General features: G+C 35.0%; 3 protein-coding genes across 3 annotated transcripts; 1 reads left to right on the top strand and 2 right to left on the bottom strand.

Moving 5' to 3' along the window:
• Positions 1-228: 228 nt before the first annotated feature.
• Positions 229-3,506, bottom strand: LOC114178325 (uncharacterized). Its single transcript, XM_028064163.2, has 3 exons — positions 3,281-3,506; positions 700-3,080; positions 229-609 (listed from the first exon to the last, which is right to left on the bottom strand). Exons 1-3 carry the CDS (start codon positions 3,441-3,443, stop codon positions 529-531), a joined length of 2,625 nt encoding a protein of 874 aa, XP_027919964.1. The 5' UTR covers positions 3,444-3,506; the 3' UTR covers positions 229-528.
• A 1,076-nt stretch (positions 3,507-4,582) lies between these two features.
• LOC114179964 (starch synthase 3, chloroplastic/amyloplastic-like) lies at positions 4,583-10,028 on the bottom strand. Its single transcript, XM_028066483.2, has 16 exons — positions 9,902-10,028; positions 9,763-9,811; positions 8,497-9,633; positions 8,006-8,220; positions 7,651-7,921; positions 7,374-7,549; positions 7,122-7,229; positions 6,678-6,787; positions 6,484-6,589; positions 6,189-6,359; positions 5,976-6,104; positions 5,717-5,899; positions 5,364-5,495; positions 5,173-5,284; positions 4,926-5,049; positions 4,583-4,839 (listed from the first exon to the last, which is right to left on the bottom strand). Exons 1-16 carry the CDS (start codon positions 10,010-10,012, stop codon positions 4,704-4,706), a joined length of 3,270 nt encoding a protein of 1,089 aa, XP_027922284.2. The 5' UTR covers positions 10,013-10,028; the 3' UTR covers positions 4,583-4,703.
• Positions 10,029-12,826: 2,798 nt separating this feature from the next.
• On the top strand, positions 12,827-20,865 carry LOC114177956 (Met-10+ like family protein / kelch repeat-containing protein). The gene is made up of 9 exons (XM_028063576.2): positions 12,827-13,620; positions 14,402-14,807; positions 15,256-16,449; positions 16,747-16,876; positions 17,457-17,692; positions 18,344-18,479; positions 19,629-19,705; positions 20,103-20,209; positions 20,313-20,865. The coding sequence occupies exons 1-9, from the start codon at positions 12,891-12,893 to the stop codon at positions 20,417-20,419; spliced, it is 3,123 nt and encodes a 1,040-aa protein (XP_027919377.1). The 5' UTR covers positions 12,827-12,890; the 3' UTR covers positions 20,420-20,865.
• The last annotated feature ends 1,553 nt before the right edge of the window (positions 20,866-22,418 follow it).

Consider the following 22,418-nt stretch of genomic DNA (forward strand, 5'->3'; position numbering starts at 1 on the left):
CACATTAAGAGAACAATAGAAAATCTTCATTTTACCTTCTTCAATTTCTTTGGTACGACAAATTAGGGTTAAACAAACTTGTATTCGTCGCAAATATTGTTCCGTATTGAAGAAGCAAATTTATTTTTGAAATACCAATTTTTGAACAAACAAATTTTAGTAGAATATGCATACAAACAAACATCATCACCATCTTCTTCACTAGTCAGAAGATATGCGCACAACTCATTTCAAAATAAGAAGTAAAATGCAGTAGTCATATATAATAAATCAATAAATAATCAGTGATTCGCTCAACAATAAATTTTTTCTGCTGCACCGTCAAGATTCAGAAGATAGACACTTCTGCTTACACAGTAACAGCTTATGCTGGTCAGCTTACAAAAGAGAAATTGGCAAAGCTTTCTAATCCTACGTTAACTAACACTAGGGATTGTGTTGGTTTTCCATTCAATGACAGTTGCACACCCATGGATCGGTTCAACAATTGCAAACTAAAAACTAAACACTCACTAACCCAAAATCCGTCTAAGAAGGAGAAGTGACTTGGTTTCTAATTCTACTTGAACGCCTTACAGGAGTAGTGATCACCTTATCATCCCCATGTCCCTGAAAAAACAAAACCAAGAATAAGAGAAAATAGTTTATTGATGCAATCCTAAGGGAAAAAATAACAAATGTTTTTAAAAGAAAACTTACCTGCTTCATTGAAATTTTCTCGTACACAGTTAAGCTTCCATACGATGAGGAATCCATGGAATAGTCTGATGAAGAAGAGGCTAAAGATTCTCTCCTGTAGTTACTCTTACGCTTCTTCTCAGGGACTGGTTTGTCACCTTCATTCGCTACTTTTTCGCTGTAGAACGAGCTTTGCTGAAAGCTGCCCGTATCTGAAGGACACGATGAATCTTCAATCACGTCCATTTCTATGGGCCCACATGACTTCTCTGGCGAAATCTGCTGGTTATTAGATGGAAAGGAGACCTTATGCAACTGCAGAGGTTGCTTCATCGAGCTTGAGCTTTTGCTTTTACCCTTCCTAGACCAGTTGATACCTGCACCTGCAATTATAACAGTACCAGCACCTAGCAGTAAATATAGCACCACATGTGAATGGACTTGAATTGCTTCTAATTGCCCTTCATCCCCTTTGATTGCAGCATCTATGCTTGTTGATTTTTCCTCTGCAACATCAAAATCCAAATTTTGCCTGTTGACATCATATTCTTGTGCCGGACTTGTATCTGAGTCATACGCTTCAATACTAATTTCAGCAACCTCCGAATTCAAACTTGGCTGGTTTTCAACATTTAAGTTAGTCTCAGCTTCTTGTGCCAGGTTTGCTTCCAAGTTTCCTGCCCGATGATCTGATTCTACAATATTGAGTACTTCATCTGATTCTGGAGCATCCAAAACATTTTCAACTCCAGTAATTGTAGCAATATCTAAGCTTCCTGCTTCAGCCAGTTGCTCTGATTCTACCATATTGAGTACTTCGTCTGATTCTGGAGCATCCAAAACATTTTCATCTCCAGTAATGATAGCAATATCTAAGCTTCCTGCTTCAGCCAGCTGCTCTGATTCTGGAGCATGCAAAACATTTTCAACTTCAGTAACTCCACTAATGGTAGCAATATCCAAGCTTCCTGCTTCAGCCAGCTGCTCTGATTCTGGAGCATGCAAAACATTTTCAACTTCAGTAACTCTAGCAATATCGCGCCGAACTTCTTCTTCATGTACTTTATAATGCTCCTCGGAAATATCCTCCTCAATATCACTGACAATATCTGCGGCAACAACACTTTCTTCGATGTCCCATATTGGTGCATGAGTCTCACCTATTTCATTTTCACCGCCACCAAATATAGGATACTGATTCACCATGGAATAGTCCTGCTGAACCGTCAAATTATAATATTGCAACTTGGCCAAGTTGTGTATCCCTCTAATATCCGAAACAAATTCAGATAACGATAACAGCAACTTGGTAAACCAAATTTGCAAATTTTGAGTTATCTCATCAAAATTTGTTTCTGCAAACTGGGTGAGTTGATCAAATTTAGCTCTTGCAAACACTGAAAATTCAGAAGATACCTTGTAGGGGTCTTCAAACACAGTTCGATCAATCACAGGAGAATCTGTGACCGAGATCGATACAAAAGCAACTGCAAGAAGCAAAATCAGAGCAGCAGCCTTTGCTCTCACCGTGAAACGTGGTTTTGGCACTTCTTTTGCTTCAGCAAACTCCACTGGCATGAGAGTCTCCTTAGCAGGACTCGGTTCGGAGATCTGGCCACACTCTTCTTCCTTCACAATTACATCCGAAGAAACATCCGATTCCTTCTGCGAGCCTTCAGATTGGGTATCCTCCGTGATTTCTGAATCCGAAAAGCTTCCAGATATGAAACAGTCCTCTAATTCCCTTTCCCTGAAGATTTCAATTCGTGATTTAGGTTTGTAGTGAAGAAACTGCGGTCTAGGGGAGAGGTAGTTGGTTTTAGGGTCATAAGGAGGTATCAAGGGATCTGCACCAAGAGGGGCCACCACGGTAGCTTTCAATGAAACAGGAGGAGTGGCAGTGGGGCTAAGCTTAAAAGTAGGGTCAAGGTTAACACAATCAGGCTCATTTTCAAACGATGGTTCAGTGTGAATGTCATCCTCTGTAACCAGAAGATTATTCACACTCAGGCTACTGAAAGTTTCAACAGACGAATCTGTATCATTCTTTGACATCAAAGTTTCACTGTCACCACTCAAATCCTCACTAGTCAAGGAAGACCTGGGGCCTTCCTCCAAGGGATCAGCAAAACTTACCTTACGAACGTGGCTTTTCGAATCCACGGGACTTGGAACCATCTCGTTCCGCTCAGTCAGGACTCTCTTTCGGGGAGACTCGTTGATCTTGCAGGAAGCAGAAATGGTTGGAGACATGAAATTCTTTGAGCCCTTTGAGCAAACAGCTGGTGATCGAACCTTCACCGGTTTCAAAATTTGATCTTTCCAATTTTCTTTGTCATCCAAGGAGTCCCTCAGCGACCCTCCGCTTTCGCGAACCCCACCAGAACCTCTTCTAGAAAAATCTGCAGAATACCAAACCCTAAATCCATCAACATATAATCTTTAATGTTGTAACACTTTCTAATACCAAGTACAAATGTAAATAGAGAGAGAGAGAGAGAGAGAGATACCTAAAGGGAACACTTTCTAATACCAAGTACAAATGTAAATAGAGAGAGAGAGAGAGAGAGAGAGAGAGAGAGAGAGAGAGAGAGAGAGATACCTAAAGGGCTGTTGGCGGGAGTTTTGGCTCCATGGCTTGGGACAATTGAGGGTTTGCCGAAGGGGTTTCCGGTGAAACTCCTTCTAATGGGGTTACTGATTTCGGAACTTCTTGGATTAGGGCTTGAAGGCATTGAAGATGGTGATGGCTTGTTAGAGGACATGGAAATGGAAGCTTGGAGTACACTGAAGAAAGAAAAGGCGAAGTGAATAGAAGGCAAGGATTTCAAAGATTTATAGGAGATCGGAGGCAGAGAAAATGTTGGTAACGGCTATATTTCTAGACGTTGTTCAAACGGTCGACGGATCAGAGCCGTTGGATTTTTCGATCGCAGAACTAGCCGTTGGAGAGGCTTTACTATTGTATCTTTTACAAATCACCATTTAGCAATTTCATGCTTAATTTAATAACGTTTTATTTTCTTATCAGGCAGAAGGAATACGAAACTGAGAATGAATAATATAGGATATAATTAGTTTTGAGTTCAATTTTTATATAGATAAATATGAAGTTTTTTGTTTAATAACTGCTTATAAAACCACTTAAATCTTATTTGATTTTTTTTTTACACGAGTTTGATTTTCTTAAACTTTTATTTTATTTTAATCAGGTTAATACGGACATTATGTTTGCGTTCTCATAAATTAGTCACGATTTCATGCATTTTAGTCTGCATATATTTTTTTTTATTAGAATTCTCGTAAATTAGTGATTTATATTCTATACGTATGTCTATTTATCTTTTCATAATTAAAGATGATAATGAAACTATTACTATTACAAAAGTAAATATAAATAATGCTATAAATTATTATAAATAGCACATATTTATTTATATATCTTATATATAAAAAGGATTCCTTTTTAATCCATATTTGTTTTTCAATTCTATCATTTAAATATTTTTTTAAAACAAAAATATTATTTTATTAATTTTAATTTTTTTAATAATTTAATCATTTTTTTTTCAATTTAATACTTTTTTTTAACTTAACTATTTCTTTAATTATAAAACTTCCTATAAAATAAATAAAAAATATTTATAATAAAATTATAAAAAAAATTATTATCATAAAAAAATAAGAAAAATAAAACTTTACACTTAATTTTTGATTTTGTCGAGCAAAAGACCTTGCATGACTGTTTTGCAATGTTATTGATGTTATAATTAATGAGTTTTTCAAATTATAAGATAATTTTTTTTTAACACGTCTAAAACCGTGATAAAATAACTTACTTTACTGTTTGATTAAAAGAATAAGCATGAACCAATTGAAAAACATTTTTAATAACATTGTGTCATAATAATTATTATTACTTTGTCTAACTCACCATTTGCAATAATCAAGTGTTTTAAACTAAATAATCACCAACAAATGGTGTATACAAGAGGAAAAGAACAAAAATCTATTTTGATCAAATCTCATGCTGCCTTACGTGCAACATGGTAAAGCTCTAAATAATCAAGAGCTGGACGATTCCATGACCAATCTTGCTCCATCACTGTTTTGCATAAATTGTCAAACCAATTACGATCCTCGTACCATCTTGATATTGCCCTAAAAAAGTAAACTTTTAATATTAGATCTCTTATGTTCAGATGCAAATGTTATACTATAATACCATTACACAACATATAACTCACCTATTGAGGGCATAATCAACACCAGTAGCATCACTTCCATCGAAACTGAATCCATTCGGTTCAAGATCTTGTGCATGTGCTCTATCTTTATCATGGTCAACGTCATATACAGTATCATATAGTCCTACACATTTATGAAGATAAAAATAATAACTTTACAAAATGTACTGTCATATTTATAAAAAACATAACAACCAACGAAATCATTTAGTACTTCGAGTGAAAAATAAATAAAACATGTACAAACCTCCTGTTTTTCGAACAACAGGTATTGAACCATATCTCATTGCTATAAGTTGAGTTAGTCCACATGGCTCAAAGATTGAAGGAACTGCAACGAAATCAGCTCCAGCATATATCTTCAACAACACATTTCAAATCAATCTATAATATTCTTTATTATGCTTATGCGCATAAAAGATATCAGTCATGAATTACCAAGTGTGATAAGGGCTCGTCGTATACAAGACAAAGTCTAACACGATCATGATGAACAGAATGTAATTCATTAGCCAAATTTTCAAAATCTTTTTGGATACAAGGGTCTGGAGCTGAGCCAAGTAACACAACCTGCACCAAAACATTTCATTGTTCACACGAATGTTCTTTAGCAGAAAGAATTGTTGGATCTTTCGAAAGAGATACATCAATAAGACACGAGTTTAATCCAGACATAAGGGATTGACATCACTCTTAACCCAAAACCTTTAAGCAATAGGTTTATGGTGTTCACACTTGGATTCCAAACACCGACAAATATAAACAATACAAAATTGAAGAAGAATAAAAACCTGTCCACCACGTTCTAGGGTGCGATGTATAGCATGTTTGATGAGATGAATTCCTTTTTGATGAGTCAATCGAGAAATAACCCCTAATAAAGGACGATCAACTCTTTTTAAACCAAGTCTATCTTGCAAGGCTTCCTTGGCAGCTTTTTTACCTTCAACAACGTTTTCAGATGTGTACGATATCTGTGAAAACAATAGAATATTTCAGTTATAATAATTTATGCATAAAAAAAGGAAAATTGTGTATATGCATACTTACAGGTAAGAACTTGTCATTAAATGGATCCCATATATCAGGGTCAATTCCATTTAAGATACCGTGAAACTTGTCAAAATGAGGACCAATTGCAGGATTTTCACAAACCTCTCTAGAATAAGTTGGGGAAACCTGATAATAAAAAAACACATGATTAATAAAATTCCTCAACAGAGAAAAAATATTTCTGAAAGAACCATTTAGTAGCAGTCTTACAGTTGTAGCCTTGTTTGTGTATGCCATTGCTTTTCCAATTAAATGAGCTCCAAATTCAAGGTTATGAATTGTAAACACAACCCCTGCTTTGCTTAGATTGCAATGTCTGTATTGTTCTTTGCATAACCATGTAACTGGTGCACTCGACCAATCATGGCAATGGATGATATCCTGTTCATAACATAACCATTCATAAATAATTAAATTAAAGAGTAATTAAATGACAATTCAATTACTACTTGAATGATATATATATATATATATATATATATATATATATATATATATTAATTACCGGTTGAAATCCATCTTGAAATAAATATTCAAGAGCTGCATGACAAAAGAAACCAAATCTTTCTGCATCATTCTCACAACCATAGATACGACCAACACGAAAGAAACTGCATAAAAGAATATAATTATTGTTCCAACATAATTCACTTTACTAGATAGTAAAATGTTTTCAAGTTTTAGAGCTAAATTTCTTACTCATTATGAGGTTCTAAGAAGTACACCGAGAGACCTTCCACCTTTCCATGCCATACTTTTATTTCAGTTCCATTCCAAAAATAGTTTCTGTGATATCGAAAATCTTTTACCTGCATCAAGAGACATACATTTAAAACAAAATTAAAACTTTTGTATGTACATCAAACAAAATTTAAAAGCACAAGAGGGCCATCAATATTTGTTCTCAGCAAACATCATTAAGAAGCATGTTAAAAAATAACTAAAACAATTTCATGGTATTTGTGTTTTTCTCATTTGATGACGAAGTAAGCTCAATTTATAACACTTTTACAAATAATAATCATATATAATATCATGTTTTCTCGATATGAATGATCAAAATGCTTATTTAAGGAATAAAGTGTAGTTATTCGATGTATGGTGATATATCTTAAGTGACAAAGTAATAACAAAAAAACTTACATTGCTAAGGTTCAAACAATCGTACTTTGGAAGAATAATATCTACATGGTGATCTAGTTCTTCAATTGCTCGTGATAGGCTAGTAACAACGTCACCAAGCCCTCCAACCTACAAAAAAATAAAAGTATCAATCATTCAACCTAAAATGTGTAAAATTACTCTTGAAATGTAATAAGAAATTTTATATGTACTTTTTATTATAAAATGTAATAAGAAATTTTAGATGAAGTTATTAATGAAAATATTAATTACCTTCGCAATAGGGGCCATCTCAACAGAAATATGAACAATATGCATGGTTGTTTCCTTTACAATACTGCCTGAAACAGGTATATGATAATCCATCGTATTGTTATTGTCAAAAACCCCACCGTCTTCTTTGTCGGAGAATACAAAATCTATCATATATGCATCCAATGGAACCTTAACTGTACAAGGAAAATGTGACATTGTTAATTTAAAAGGAACCAATTTATGTAATTGAATATTCCTTTTGTTTTTTCAAAAGTAAATTATATGAAAGACTCACCGGAGGTTTTGACATAAGTTTCATTGTTTGAAGACAACATTTTTTGAGGTGGAAATAAACCATTTCGATGAGTCCAACGATTAAATGAATGTGTAAACCAAACCTCTGGTTTTCCATTTAGGATCGTGTTGCAGGGATTATAAAGCACAGTTATTGTACTCCCTGCCTCAACACGAAGAGGTTGAGTGAAGACAACATGCTTTTGAGAATGTAAAAATCTCTGCAAAGTTTTGTTCTTTGTTTCAGCTTTCATAATAGCTGTTTTTTCAACCTGTAAACAGTATATATCAAGTCCAAATCAATTATATGTGTGATAATACATCCTTTTAAAAGACATTTTTCTTTGAAAACTAACCTTCACAGCCAGAGCTTCTTCTCTTAACCTTCTTTGCTCTTGCAATTTTATATATGTCCTTTCTTGTTCCCAAATCCAAGTCTTTTCATCTGGTATGCTCTTATTCACAAGAGCACGAAAGTCTTTACCATTGTTGTTATCATACACACTTGCATTTCTAGGTGGACCATTAGCAAAAACCCAATCTATGACAATTGCTTGCTCTGGGACAACAACTGCATCAAATGTAATTTGATTTTAAAAAATATTGCTTACTTCAAGTTAGATATTGATAAAATACTAAAGGATAATGATATTTTGACCCACTTTTTTTTACCCTTTATTAATTTGCCTCACCCTTAGATCATCTATTTTAATTTCTTTTACTAATGTGATAATCTAAAAATGATTGAAATAGTAAGTCAAAAAAAATGAGTCAGAATATCATTATCCAAAAAATAAATTACCATCTTCAAATAAATGAATGAACATAAAAAAATAAATGAGCATACCATCAGCACACCACCAATCACCATCTTTTGGACCAATTTTGACAAGCCTTTTAACAAATGATAATTTGTCCATCCAATCATTGTACCCACCATGAAGCCATACTTCTTGAACTTTTGCAAGAGGACCTGATTTTCTATTATAATATAATCTCACCAAACTTTTTCCTCCAAACTTAATAGGTTCTATGTACCAAAGATTTTTAACAGATCTTACTGCGTTTTTTGTCAACTTTTGCAACAATTTTTTCTTCGATTCTACCTTTGCCATAGCCAATGATCTATCTTCCTCTCTCGCAGCCTTCTCAGCCTCTATTTTTCTCGCAATTTTTTCTTGCTCTTCTTTTTCAGCTTGCTCCGTAGCAAGTTTTTCTAATTCTATACGTTTTTCCTCGAGCAAGAAATCTTCAAACTCAAATGCAGTAATTCCACCATCGACATGTATGGAGAAATCCTTTTCGTCATTATTGTCATAAACACTTTTCCCATTGAACAACACAAAGTCCACTCTATAGGCTTCTTTTGGAACGTGTAATCGACAAGACCACCAATCACCACCGAGTAGGTCTGATTTATTCAATCTCTCAGTGAAAGGTTTCCATCTCCAATCATTAAAACCTCCTTTAATAAAAATATCTGACTCAATACACAGAGTTGAAAGACTCTTGTTAAGAAACACTTCAATCTCTTGATCAGGCGTAACCACAGGAGGATATATAAATAACTTGTTTTCGAGTGACACATTTTCCTCAGCAATCCTCTCTATTTCTTGTCTGTGAAACCTTTCTTCTAATTGTAACTTCAACAACTGAGTAACTTCATCGTTTAATATATCATCAACGTGATAATCTATTTTTCCAATCACAACTTCTCTATTTACTTTATAGTCACTGCCAGTAACATTTGATTCTTCAATAATTGTTATGATTTTTGGATAATCGACTAACTTTTCATCCAAATATTCAACCTCTCCCTTTGAAGCTTCAACGATATCTTTCTTGTTAAATATATAAGCCTTTTCATTTTCTCCACCTAGATTACTTGTTCCAGTAGATGGTATTAGGACGAAATCCTTGGAATCATTATCATGACCCTTGGGCATTGCAATGAAGATCTTCTTTTCTTTTCTACTTGAAAAATCTGCCAGAAGATGATGCTCTATTATATTTAAGCATTTTTTTTTTCAAAATTAAAAGGGTATGGGAGTAAATAAGATCTATGATTTGGCATAGAAAGTGTAAATAAATTTAACAAAAGTAGCTAATAAACCTGCACTAGCATTGATGGAGATAGAGTGCCAACCATTCTTGAGCTTACCCTGCAGTGTACAATGAACAACAAAAACTGACTTTGTTATATTTATCAATACGCATAAAAGCATAAACATATTGAGATAACCCTAACATACCTTAGGTGATTGATTTCTTTGGACAGTGATAGGGAATAACAAGCCAGCTCCGAAGGACGTCTTGACATTGGCGAACGGCGTTTTGCAGTTGAAATGCAAAGACATGTCCATATTGTAACAGAGTAGAGAGGTGTGAGCAGTGATTATTAGTGTGGGAAAATGAGATTTTGTAGCCACTCTAGCAGTTACTTTGGTCACACTTTACACAGAACAAATTCAAACAAGCCACGTGCGGACGATCTTCGTGGACTTGCACTAATTTCTCCTAGGAACCATATTGAACGTCCTTCTGTTACATTTCAATTCAAGTTTGTTCCATAAGACTTGCACAAATATTGACAAGTGAGATAGTGAGATATTTTGTTAAAAAAAAAATCAAAAATATATTTTATTATTTGGCTGAATTTATCGTGGATCCAAATTTTAGTTTTTGTATTTATCTATATTTGTATGATTTTTTGTATTATTATTAGTGATATTATTAGTAGTTGTACTCATATTAATATTATTTAAATATTATTGTTAGTATTTGTAAAATAATTATTATTGTTATTATTAATATTACATTCATTTTATTAATTCTTCTTAGGGACCACATTGTACCTGGCCCTCTTATCATCTAAGTTTGTTGAATAAGACTTGCATAAATATCGAACAGTGGAATATTTTGTTTTAAAAAAACTCAAAAATAGTTTTTACACTTGGCTGAATCAATCGTGGATCCAAGTTTTAGTCGTGTATTTATCTATATTTATATTACTATTAATATTACAGTTTTATTTTATATTAGACTTACATTTTTATTTAACTTCTTACATACATCTTACTTTTATCTCATACGATATTAAATGATTACATTTGTTTTACTAATTCCTCTCAGGTATCATATTGTACGACATTCTGTTACCATCCAAGTTTGTTGCATAAGAGTTGTACAAATATCGACCATTAGAATATTTTATTTAAAAACGACTGGTATGTCTATTTTGAGTATTTAATAACACCAGGTATGTCTATTATCTATTTTTGAAGTATAACCTAACTAACATTTTATTCTTTTCTTATTTATCTTTTGCATTTTTTATTTTTTATACTCAATCCTTCGTTACTCTAATTTTATTTTTTTTTCATCATCTTATAATATTTTTCTTAAAAATTTAGGTTTTTACCAATTTCGAAACTTTACGTTCTTCATTTTGAAAAAATAATTATTTGTGTGAAAGGTGAATACAAATCAATTTAAGTTTGTCCTTTGAATTTTCTTTTTATTAAAAGTATAAAGTTTATTTATGTTATTATTTATACCCTAGTTCTATTTAATTTAAAGAAGAATATTATGTTCCAATTGTTTAAAAGGAACTTCACGAGTGTTATGTTGGAACTTAAAAACTTTTGGGTGTAACATTTTTTATGCATATTACAAAGCGACTTTCCTTTTACTCTATTTTAACTTATTATGAAAGTGTAAATTTTTCCTTTAAATTTTTTCCTTTTTTAAAGGTGCTTTAAAATTCAACACAACTAAAGAGTATTTCAATACAGTTCAGTTAAGTTTGGTTCGATAAAGTTCAGTTTGGTTCGGTTTGGTCCGGTCCGGTTCTGTTCGGTTCGATACGTTTCAGTTCAGTGCGGTTTAATTCGATTCAATGTGGTTCAGTTTGGTTTGATTTGGTTCAATACGGTTCAGTTTGGTCCAATTAAGTTCGGCCTGGTCCGGTTTGATTCGGTCTAGTCCGGTTCGATTCGATCCGTTTCAGTTTGATTCGATTCAATGCAGTTCAGTTTGGTTCAGTTCGGTCCGGTCCGGTCCCGTTTGGTTCTATACATTTCGGTTCAGTACGGTTCGATTCGGTTCAATGTGGTTCGGTTTGGTTCGGTTTGGTTCAATGTGGTTCGGTCCGGTCCGATTCAGTTCGGTTTGGTTCAGTTTGGTCCAGTCTGGTTCGGTTTAGTGTGGTTTAGTTCGATCTAGTCCGGTTCAGTTTGGTTCGATTCGATTTGGTTCGGTTCGGTCTAGTCCGATTCGGTTTGATTCATTTCGGTTATGTGCGTTTTGATTTGGTTCAATGTGGTTCAGTTTGGTTTGGTACGGTACGGTCCCGTTTACTTCGATTCAGTTCGGTCTGGTCCGGTTCGGTTCAATTTGATACGTTTCGGTTCAATGTGGTTTAATTCGATTCAATGTGGTTTAGTTCGGTTCGGTCCATACCGGTTCGATTCGGTCTGATTTAGTTCGGTCTTATCCGGTTAGGTTTTGTGTAGTTCGGTTTGGTCCGATTTAGTTCAGTTCGGTCTGGTCTGGTTCATTTCGGTTTGATGTGTTGGTTCAGTGCGGTTCGGTTCAGTTCGATACGGTTCACTTTTGTCCGATACGGTCCGGTTCAGTTCGGTATGATTTGGTTCAGTCTGGTCTAGTTCGGTTCAGTTCAGTCTAGTTTGGTTAGGTTTAGTGCGGTTCGGTTCAGTCAGGTCCAGTTTAGTTTGATTCGGTTATGTTCGATCTGGTATGGTTTAGTTCGATTTGATCCATTTCGGTTCGATTTGGTCCGGTTCAGTTCGTTTCGATACAGTTTGGTTCGGTCTGGTTCGGTCCGGTCCGGTAGAGTTTGGTTCGATCTGGTCCAATTCGATTCGATCTGTTTCAGTTCAGTGCGGTTCGGTTTGATTCAATGCGATTAGGTTCGATTCAATATGGTTCGGTTTAGTTCATGAGATTCGTTTCGGTTCAGTTCGGTTCGTTTCGGTTCAGTTCAATTTAGTGTGGTTCAGTTCGGTTCGATTCAATGCGATTCGGTTCGATCTGATCTGATTCGGTTCGGTTTAGTGCAGTTCGGTTCGGTCTTAATATATTTCGTTTCTTGGGCTGAATCCATAGTGGCCCAAGTTGAGGAGCCCATAACCCCATAACCCGCCCGAGTCTAACAAGGGCCCCGTTAGTTTTGATCTGCGGAGAGGTTTTTGGTGGGTTTACGGTTCTGAGAGGAAAACCATGGAGTTCGAAAAGAGAAAAGCCGCGACACTGGCCTCACTGGTTTCAACGGAATCAGACAAATCCCCGAAGGGTTCGTTAGACGCACCCATAGTTCCTCTCTTGAACGCTCTAAACCAAAACCCTTCTTACTTCACCACAAGTTCCTGCTCCGGCCGAATCTCCATCCTCTCTCAACCCATCTCCGAAGTTCCAAACCCTAAAAAGAAAGCCAGAGGCGGCACGTGGCTATTCGTTTCACACGACCCCGCCGATCCCGACTCGGTCCTCTCCCTCCTCTTCCCCTCCGAGCCAACTCGCTCCCCCTTCGTCTCCGAACTCGTCTTCCGATTTGAGCCACTCATAATTGCTCTCGAGTGCAGAGACCTCTCCGCCGCTCACTCCCTCGTTTCCCTCGCCATCTCCTGCGGCTTCAGAGAGAGTGGCATTACCAATGCCAAGAAGCGCGTCATCATCGCCATTCGCTGTTCCATTCGCATGGAGGTGCCGTTGGGGGATACGCGCACTGTCATGGTCACGCCCGAGTATGTTCGTTATCTCGTTCAGGTCGCAAATGAGAAGATGGAAGCTAACAGGAAGAGAACTCAGAGATTTTTCCAAGTTATGCAGTCCACTGGTTCCTTGATTGCCGATAACGGGGACCGTTTGTTGTCGACGAATGAAGCTTGCAACCATCTTCAACTCGAAGATGAATCTCAGTTGGGAAACGGGAATGCGGAAACCTCTGAAGGTATAGTATGCTTTTTCATTTTAGTCAACGGTTTTCTTGAACTGTTAAATTTAGTCAACTTTTGCAGTAGTGAGGGATTGTTAGTAGAGCATCTACAATATGAGTTGACTATGGGATTCTTATACTTAAGAAGCAGCTCATATGTAGTTTCTCCATTGGAGTGATAAGAATTGTTGTATATAAAATCAACTCATTCTCTCTCTCTCTCTCTCTCTCTCTTATACAGTCAACATTGCAGAAGACTAAATTGGGAATTAAGATTTGTATAATTCACATTCTAAGTGCGAATTTGTTGTTAAGATTTTCGGTTTTTCACTGATAGAATACTACTAAAAGAACATCTGTTAATGGTCAAAACAACTGGTTTTGTCCTACGGAAAACTGAGTCTTGCGATATTTCTAATATAAATAGACTTTTTTCTTATTTTTTCATGATAGGAGTGTCTAAGTGTGTTTAACTAAGTATAGGTATTGCTTTACTCTAAATCTTGCTTAAGTGTCGGATAGGTGTCCAAGCTATGTCAAAGAGGTGTTTGAACTGAAAAAACTATTTTAACTGTGACAAAGTTGTGGAAAGTCTGACAACGCATGTCCAATGGAGATGCTCTATGTTACATCTGATGCTGACTTGATACTTTACAGGGTTTGTGAATGTTCCACCATCATAATGCATGTGTTTGAGTAATGAAATCTGTACTGATGCATATTGGTATGTATCTGATTGCAGGTAAACTTTCCTTTTAATATCAATCAAAAGTCTGAATCTTTGAATGGTTGGCAGGGTCTGTGAGTTCTCCTGGTTCTGGTCTATCAATTAGCCATTTTGATATTGTTGGTGAACCAGCTGGGATGCTTTTCCTTTGGGGCCACTCAGCTTGTGGATTGAACAAAGCTGGTGACAAGAAACTTATCATTTTTGGTGGCTTTGGAGGCTTGGGGAGACATGCCAGGAGAAATGATTTGTTGCTGCTTGATCCATATTCTGGCAATCTTGAGATTCTTAGCACTGTTGGTTGTGCTTCTCCCACTCCACGATTGGGCCATACAGCTTCTATGGTTGGAAATAGCATGTTTGTGATTGGAGGTCGGACTGGTCCTGACAAAATTCTTAGTGATGTGTGGATCCTAGATACAACAATGAATTCTTGGAAGTTACTGCAATGCACTGAGAATTTATTTCCTCCGAGGTAATGCTTAACAGCATTCTTGTGTTACAACTTTCAGCTCCTTTCCTGCTCAAAAGAAAGCCCACTGATGAAGCAACTTTTCAGTAATGAAAAAAAATTGTACACTTGTTTTTAAGACGACTTTATGTGTTGGATGAGTTATGGTATCAGTATTTTAATTCATGTGCATACATGCTTACAATTACTACTTATTCAATTTTATATTGTATCGTAACTATATCATAAGGCGTAGTGACATTACTTGCTGTTGATTGATTTGCTATTATTATTTTGGTGTTACCAGTACCCAGCACTGGTTAAGGAATTAGGGTGTGTATTAGAAATTATGACATATGCCCAATAAAAATCTTTCCCCTTTTAATTCTTTAACCTTAGGGCACTGGTTTGGGTTTACCATATTATTTTAAACACTGTATGTATAATACATAGTTATTTTTGTGTTCAATAGGCATCGTCATGCTGCAGCTATCATGGGTTCCAACATTTATGTATTTGGGGGCCTTGATAATGATACTATCTTTTCTTCCTTTTATGTTTTTGACACAAAAACTTTACACTGGAAAGAAATACCAGTGTCTGGAGATTGGCCATGTGCGCGTCACTCACATGCTATGGTGGCATCTGATTCTCAAATTTTCATGTTTGGTGGATACAATGGTGGGAAAGCACTTGGGGATTTGTATAGTTTTGATGTTCAGAAGGGTCAATGGACAAAGGAAAGGACAACCGGAAGGAATCCACATGCCAGATTCTCCCATTCAATTTTTGTCCATAAGAATTATCTTGGAGTCCTCGGTGGTTGTCCTGTTAGACAACACTTTGAAGAGTTGGCTTTACTTGATTTGAAGCTTCGTCTATGGAAGCATGTAACAATCAATTCTGTAGGTAAAGATTTGTTTGTGCGTAGTACAATCAATGTTGTTGGTGACGATCTTGTCATTGTTGGTGGTGGTGCATCATGCTACGCATTTGGAACAAAGTTCAGTGAGCCAGCAAAAGTCAACTTGCTCCATATAATCCATTCACGTGATGGGCATATGTCTGTCAAAAATAAAAAATGTGTGATTAACCAAGATGAAGGAACGAACGTGAATAACATTGAAAGTTCATGTCAACCCCAACTTGAACTTGGACCAAATGTATTTGAAGATGAAAGTTTATGTTCTAATGATAACCTGCCCTGCTTGAATGACCAAAGTCATATGATTGCATTGCATTATATTTTGCAACTGAAGAAGGAATATGCAAAATTGGGAAAGGATATATTGAAGAAATTTGGATGGTTAGACTTGGGGAGGAAGGCACGCACTGAAGAGGGTGGAGTACATATCTGTTTTCCTGTTCATCAAGATTTTTTTGCCCTATTTCATGAAAGGAATCATCATTTGGTAGATGCATCAGATGGAAAAAATGAAGCTCCCTTTTTAGATCCACGTAATCAACATAAATACTTGTTAAATGAGTTATCCTATTCTGAAGCATTGACCATTCTCCATGAGTATGGTGCCATTCTTCTTGAAGACAAGGTTGTTGAAGAAAGAAAAGCTGCCAAATCTCCTTTAAAAATGATGACTGAAGCAGTAACGTCTTTGATTGAGCATAAAGGCCTACCAGTGTGGCTTCTAGAGGAACTGCCTACAAGGTTTTTTTTTTTTTATTTTATTAAAATTACTTTAATGGTGCCTGCTTAGCGGTTGCATTTTTTTTTGTCAGTTGAACCCAACTGAATCCCCCTTCACATTCTTGAGTCCTACCTTTGTCTCGAGAGGTGGAAAATCCTCATTTAATCATGTTTCAATAGAAAAACAAACATACCATTAGTGCTTGCTTACTAACTTTTTTCAATCTTTGCTTATTTCCTATTTTCTTGAAATTTCCCCTTGTGGGCGATCCCTTTAATGTTGTGTTCTATGTATGGACTCATTCTTTATTCTTCCAGATGGGATCGGCTTGGAGATATTATTATACTTCCAATTAATTCTTTTAAGGATTCCTTGTGGGACTCCATTGCAGGAGAGCTTTGGCCCATTGTTGCCAAATCACTCAAGGCTCATCGTCTTGCTCGCCAGGTAATGTGATACATGCATTATTAACAAATACATTAATTTGTGTTTGCTTGTCCTAAGGAAGGATTCATCATTCTGATTCTTATTTTTACTAATACATGGTTTATTTATCTTTCCTGTTTAGTATACAGTACATATCGAATGTATTTGAAAAATAACTATGATGATGGAATTTTGTTAAGTCTATGAAATACTGAAGTTTCTAATAACAAATAATTTGTAAAGGTTAAAGGATACTATTCTCTTATAATAATACAATATAGAAATTCTGTCTAGGATGGAATCTGATTTTAGCATCTTCTTCCAAGATAAAAAGAATCATGTCTAGTCTAGACAATGACAATGAAGGCTAAGTTAAAACAGGACTGAATTGGAATTTCTTATTCAGATGCAATGCAAACCATGAATGTTTTGTAGTAGTTGATCTTTTTGATGGGAAAACTCTCAGAATTACGAGTAATACTTTATTCCCGAGTCATTTTGTTTTATATCTTTAGTTTATTAGTCACTGTTGTTTCCAATTCTTCCTGAAATATCTTTGCAATGAATTCATTTATTTATGACATATGTTGGGATATTATAGGGCCCAGTTGCTGCAACTGGTACAAGAGATAGCACATTGCAGATTCTTGTTGGAGATGGTGGCTGGGTCAATCATCGAGAAAATGGAGTACTCTATTCTTTTGATGCTACAAAATGCATGTTTTCATGGGGTAATCTTTCTGAGAAAATCCGGATGGCCAGTCTGGATTGTAGAGAGGAGGTTGTAGTTGACCTTTTTGCGGGCATTGGCTACTTTGTGCTTCCTTTCCTCGTCAGGTATTCTATCTGTTGGCTGCATAGCTTTGGATTGAACTTAATCTCTAATTATATTTTGACATTTTAAAGTTTTGTAGTGCTGTATGGACGATATGGGTCCACACTGTCAACAAAATTTGATAATTTATTTTTTGCAAACACCATAAAATACATTCTGGATCTAAATATGAACATTTTGTGGCTGGAATGGGACATGCCTCCTGAACTTCTATTAAACAGCGTTTGAGGTTTGGAAATATTTTCTTGTTGACATGCCATGTTAACTAGAAATATGGTCAATATTGTCTTTATCAGGCTTAAGCAGTCTTCAACATACAAATCTGTTTTGTGAAGTTAGGTTAGATTGATATTCTAAGATGGTATCAAAGTATTTGTATATGCTCTTGTTATTGGTTAACCTGCATTTGTATATGCTCAAAATGTCTATTCCTAGGTGTGAGGGGGTGTGTTGATAAAGCTTGGACAGTTTTCACTATTTACCTTACGAACCAATTTTATGAAATAGAGTTGGGCCTAAGTCCTAAGCTCAAATACCAAGAGTTCTAATAATCTATTTTCCAGCATTGCTTGCTTCTGAGGTTTTCTAATATATGTATATATTTAATAATGTTAGCCCTATATTTATTCATATTGTTTTTTCATCTCAAGCAGGGCCACGGCAAAATTTGTATATGCTTGTGAGTGGAATCCCCATGCAGTAGAAGCACTCCGACATAATCTCCAAGCAAATTCTGTGGCTGATCGCTGTATCATACTTGAAGGAGATAACCGAATTACCGCTCCCAGGGTATAGTATTTGTATTTTAACTATTCATATGTAGGCACCCTGCAAAGAGAAATTGCATTTACCATTGCCATCATCCTGTTGAATTCTTTCAATGAGCTTGGTTCACCACCTAACAATCATTCTCAGCAATAATCCATCTAAAACTGTGTTTTACGTCACTGATAAACATCTCTGCACTTCACATTAACTTACAAATTCAACTGTGTAGAAGCTAATGATCAATTTTTCATCTGTCACAAATCAGACACCCCTCACCCTTTGTCAGCAATGCTTTGATTGTCCTCAGGTTCCCTCCCTATTGGTGGTAAACATATTTCTCATTTAGGAGGATTAATCAAAAGATTGATCGCCAACATTCTGAGGTGGTTAATATATATCGAATATAGAGAGATAGAAAGAAAAGAAGTATGTTATTGTATGTCTTGATGTAAAAGATTACAGAGAGGTGCTGAGCTTCTCTGTGCAAAGTATTTATAGATGAGAAGCTACATCTGGCAAGGTGACAGCTGTAACAGATATATAACTGTCATGATGATAGTTATAACTGTAGAATAAAAAACAGCTGTCAGCCAATACAAGAAGACAGCTTTAACTTGTAACCGACTACAACAGCTATCAGTCAAAACAGAGATAGAGTATTATTCTCTTGCAATACGTATATTTGATTAGCCATTTTTTGTTGACTCTTCATAAAAAGGACTCTCGGTTATTAGAAAACTGTGTAGTTTACTCGCAATAAAACTTGACTGTAGTACGTACCAGTAATATTAAGATAATTTATTATTAGCCTCTGTATTATCCCCAAACACATGAGCACATAAATGAGCATTTCTGTGATATTATTAAAGAATTAAAGATGAAAGGAGGAATTATGTGAAGGGGAAGAAAATTGTCTAGAGGAATTATGTAAAGATTGTAATATTCTTCCCTTTTTTGGATACAAGGAAGATGAAGAGAAATTGGGAATTTTTAATCATTTTGTTTGGTTATAAGATAAACATGAAGGAAACATGATCAAAGCCAATCATTGTGAACACTGACTATGAAATTGTGATGTCTAAGGAAAATGGATTCGTTGATTCTTGACACTGATGTTTGTGAGAGGAAATATTTTAATGGAGTTGTTTGATTTTTTTTTTCGATTTACAGAGTGTGGCTGATAGAGTTTGTCTTGGTCTCATTCCATCTAGTGAACTTAGCTGGGTCACAGCTGTGAGGGCTTTAAGGTAATTGGAAATACTAATATGTATCATTGCTTTCATCATATTTAAGGTATTTTGTCTTTGCTTTCTGGTTTCGGTTTAATTTTCAAATTGGCTTGTTTGCCTTGTCTACTAATTCAACCAATTTTAATCATAATGATCCCGAAAGCCGTGGTTCACGTCTCATGTATTTTAATTGCCTAAAAAGGCTCTACATTTTGAAACTGTAGTAACTAACCAAATTTATGTTTCTTAATTCAGTTGATGACTCTGAAATCTTACTATATTGGAATCAATGTATGAACCTTGAAAAGAAAGACAATTGTGAATATAATATGACTAACTTAATTCTGGTACGATTGTACTTCTTGACCTCTACTTTCATTGTCGATTTCATTCTCTCATTGAATTAACGTTGCAGAAGAGAGGGTGGAGTGTTACATGTCCATGGGAATACAAAAGACTCAGAGGAGAGTCAGTGGATTGATCATGTGGCAAAATCAATAAATGACATTGCTAGATCGGAAGGTAGCATAATTTTATATTATACTTTTAAATTATTCAATATTTGTATTGTCCCACTGCAACTGTGAAGATCTAATTTTGGGAATTACGACTGGTCAACCTACAGGTTATTGCTGGGAGATTTCTATAGAACATGTTGAGAGGGTAAAATGGTATGCTCCACATATTCGTCACGTTGTGGTGGATGTAAGATGCAGACAAATCCAAAGATAGTGAATGAGCTGGTATTTGAGGTTAAACACTGCTCTCTGAATGCAATCAGTGTAATGCCGAGTCTGGATCTCTGAAGTTCAGAAACTATTCGTTCGGATTGGCAGATATTGTACGTGGAAGAGGTTGAGGAGTGGATGATAGGTATTGGATTTAGTAATGACAACCTCTGCATACTTTTTATGCATCATGTTTTGGAGATAATTTTATGATTTCAAAATTTTGGAGAGGAATGCTTCATATTATGAAATATTAAGCTAGCTCAATTGTTTGTATTAGTTAGTTTGGGCTACAATGAAAGCCCATACTGATAGTTGTTTTTTTGGGATTCTATACAGGTATTTTATATAATCTCATTGTTATTGTTGTACTGTATTAAATGAAGTTATCAAGGTATATTTTTAATTGTAACCCAAAATTTGTAAGAATCACAATTCTCCTTGATGGAATACAGGTGGGAAGTGGAAATCCCAAAACCTAGTTTAATGCCGAACGTTAATCATTTTCTAGCTAGGGTAATTTCATTTTGCTTGACAAACATTTGATGCTGTTCTGGTTTTCAAGAACTAAAATTCCACATTTATAATGTATCCTAAGCGCACTTAATCTCTTATTGGTTGTTGTTTTCACATCAGCAAACGGGTTATGTTGATCATTAACTTTCTTGTTGAACAGAAAGCCCTACTGGTGTAATTTTTTGTTAAATCCTAAGTGGAAAAAAGCTGGTAATTGCAGTATATTAACAGAGGTTTTAAAATTGTGAATTTGCTTTTGAAGCACAGGCCTATGTCCTTTATTTCTCCTCCACTCCTACTAAGGTAGTGTGTAATACAGAAAATGATATAACGCTCTCTCGATAATGATACAGCAACAAAATTTTGTCGTTTGGTTTGATAGTGGAAATATTTCTTTGCTACGAGACACCTGAGAATGTCAATTTCTGACTTTCTGAGTGAAAAAAGACATTGATGCCAATAAGACGTTAATGATAGTTGTGGTAAAACTTGCATGAAGGCGTTGCCAAATTGAATGGCGTGGATAAATAAAAAAATAAACTGTTTTTTCTTCTTCTCAATTCTACTTTAATTTTTCACTTAATTCTGACAATAAATGTTACCGAAGCTAAGGAAGCAAAGAGGTTGATGCGTGGAGTAAAGTACATTTATACTTGGATTATGTTTAGATATGTGACGATATGAGAAAAAAGATAAGACAGGTTCAACTCCATTCCATCCATTATTAGTGACTGTCGGTGGTAGAGGCTCTGATGGTCCCACTGAGCCAGACTCGGCTTCAGACTCAGCCAGCCATCAGAAACTGAAATTCTCTCTCAGGAGTTGAAAATGGAAAGAAATAAAGAATGAAATTCTGTGAATTAAGAGAAATAAATAATAAAATTTGTAATAATTTTCATGGACGTAATAATAATACATATAGGATATGTTTAAAAATAATTTACAAAAATATTTTTTAAAAATAAGTAGATGTAAAATATGTCCAAATTAAAAATTAAAGTTAAAATAATTTTAAATTAAAAAATATCATCAAATCTTAATAAATTAAACTTTATATATATCAATAAAATATTATATTATTTAATGTATTTTTTTATTTTAATTAATTGTTTAAATTATTTATTTCATTAAAGATAAATATATATAAATAATGGTCGTCTTAAAATCTTTACTTATTTATAATATTTTAATAAATTTTTAATAAGTCGGACATAAGTGAAATCGTCCTAATTAATGTTCAATCAATGCTTAGGTAATTAGATATAATTGAGATTACAATACTTAATCCTTGGTGGTAGACATTATCTCGAAACCAGTAACACATCTAATTAACTAATGTTGAGAAAATAAATAGCTTGACTGTTTTCAATAACGGATCTCCCAAATTAGTCGGTAAAATAATCCTTACACTATTACGGGAAGAATAGAATCTTGACGCATGAGGGCTTTTGAATTTGTAGAAGAAAAAGAATCTTAAGAGAGTGAGA

Source organism: Vigna unguiculata, chromosome 3, assembly GCF_037176805.1.
Source record: "Vigna unguiculata cultivar grain cowpea cultivar isolate G323 ecotype 2 chromosome 3, ASM3717680v1, whole genome shotgun sequence".
Lineage (NCBI taxonomy): Eukaryota > Viridiplantae > Streptophyta > Magnoliopsida > Fabales > Fabaceae > Vigna > Vigna unguiculata.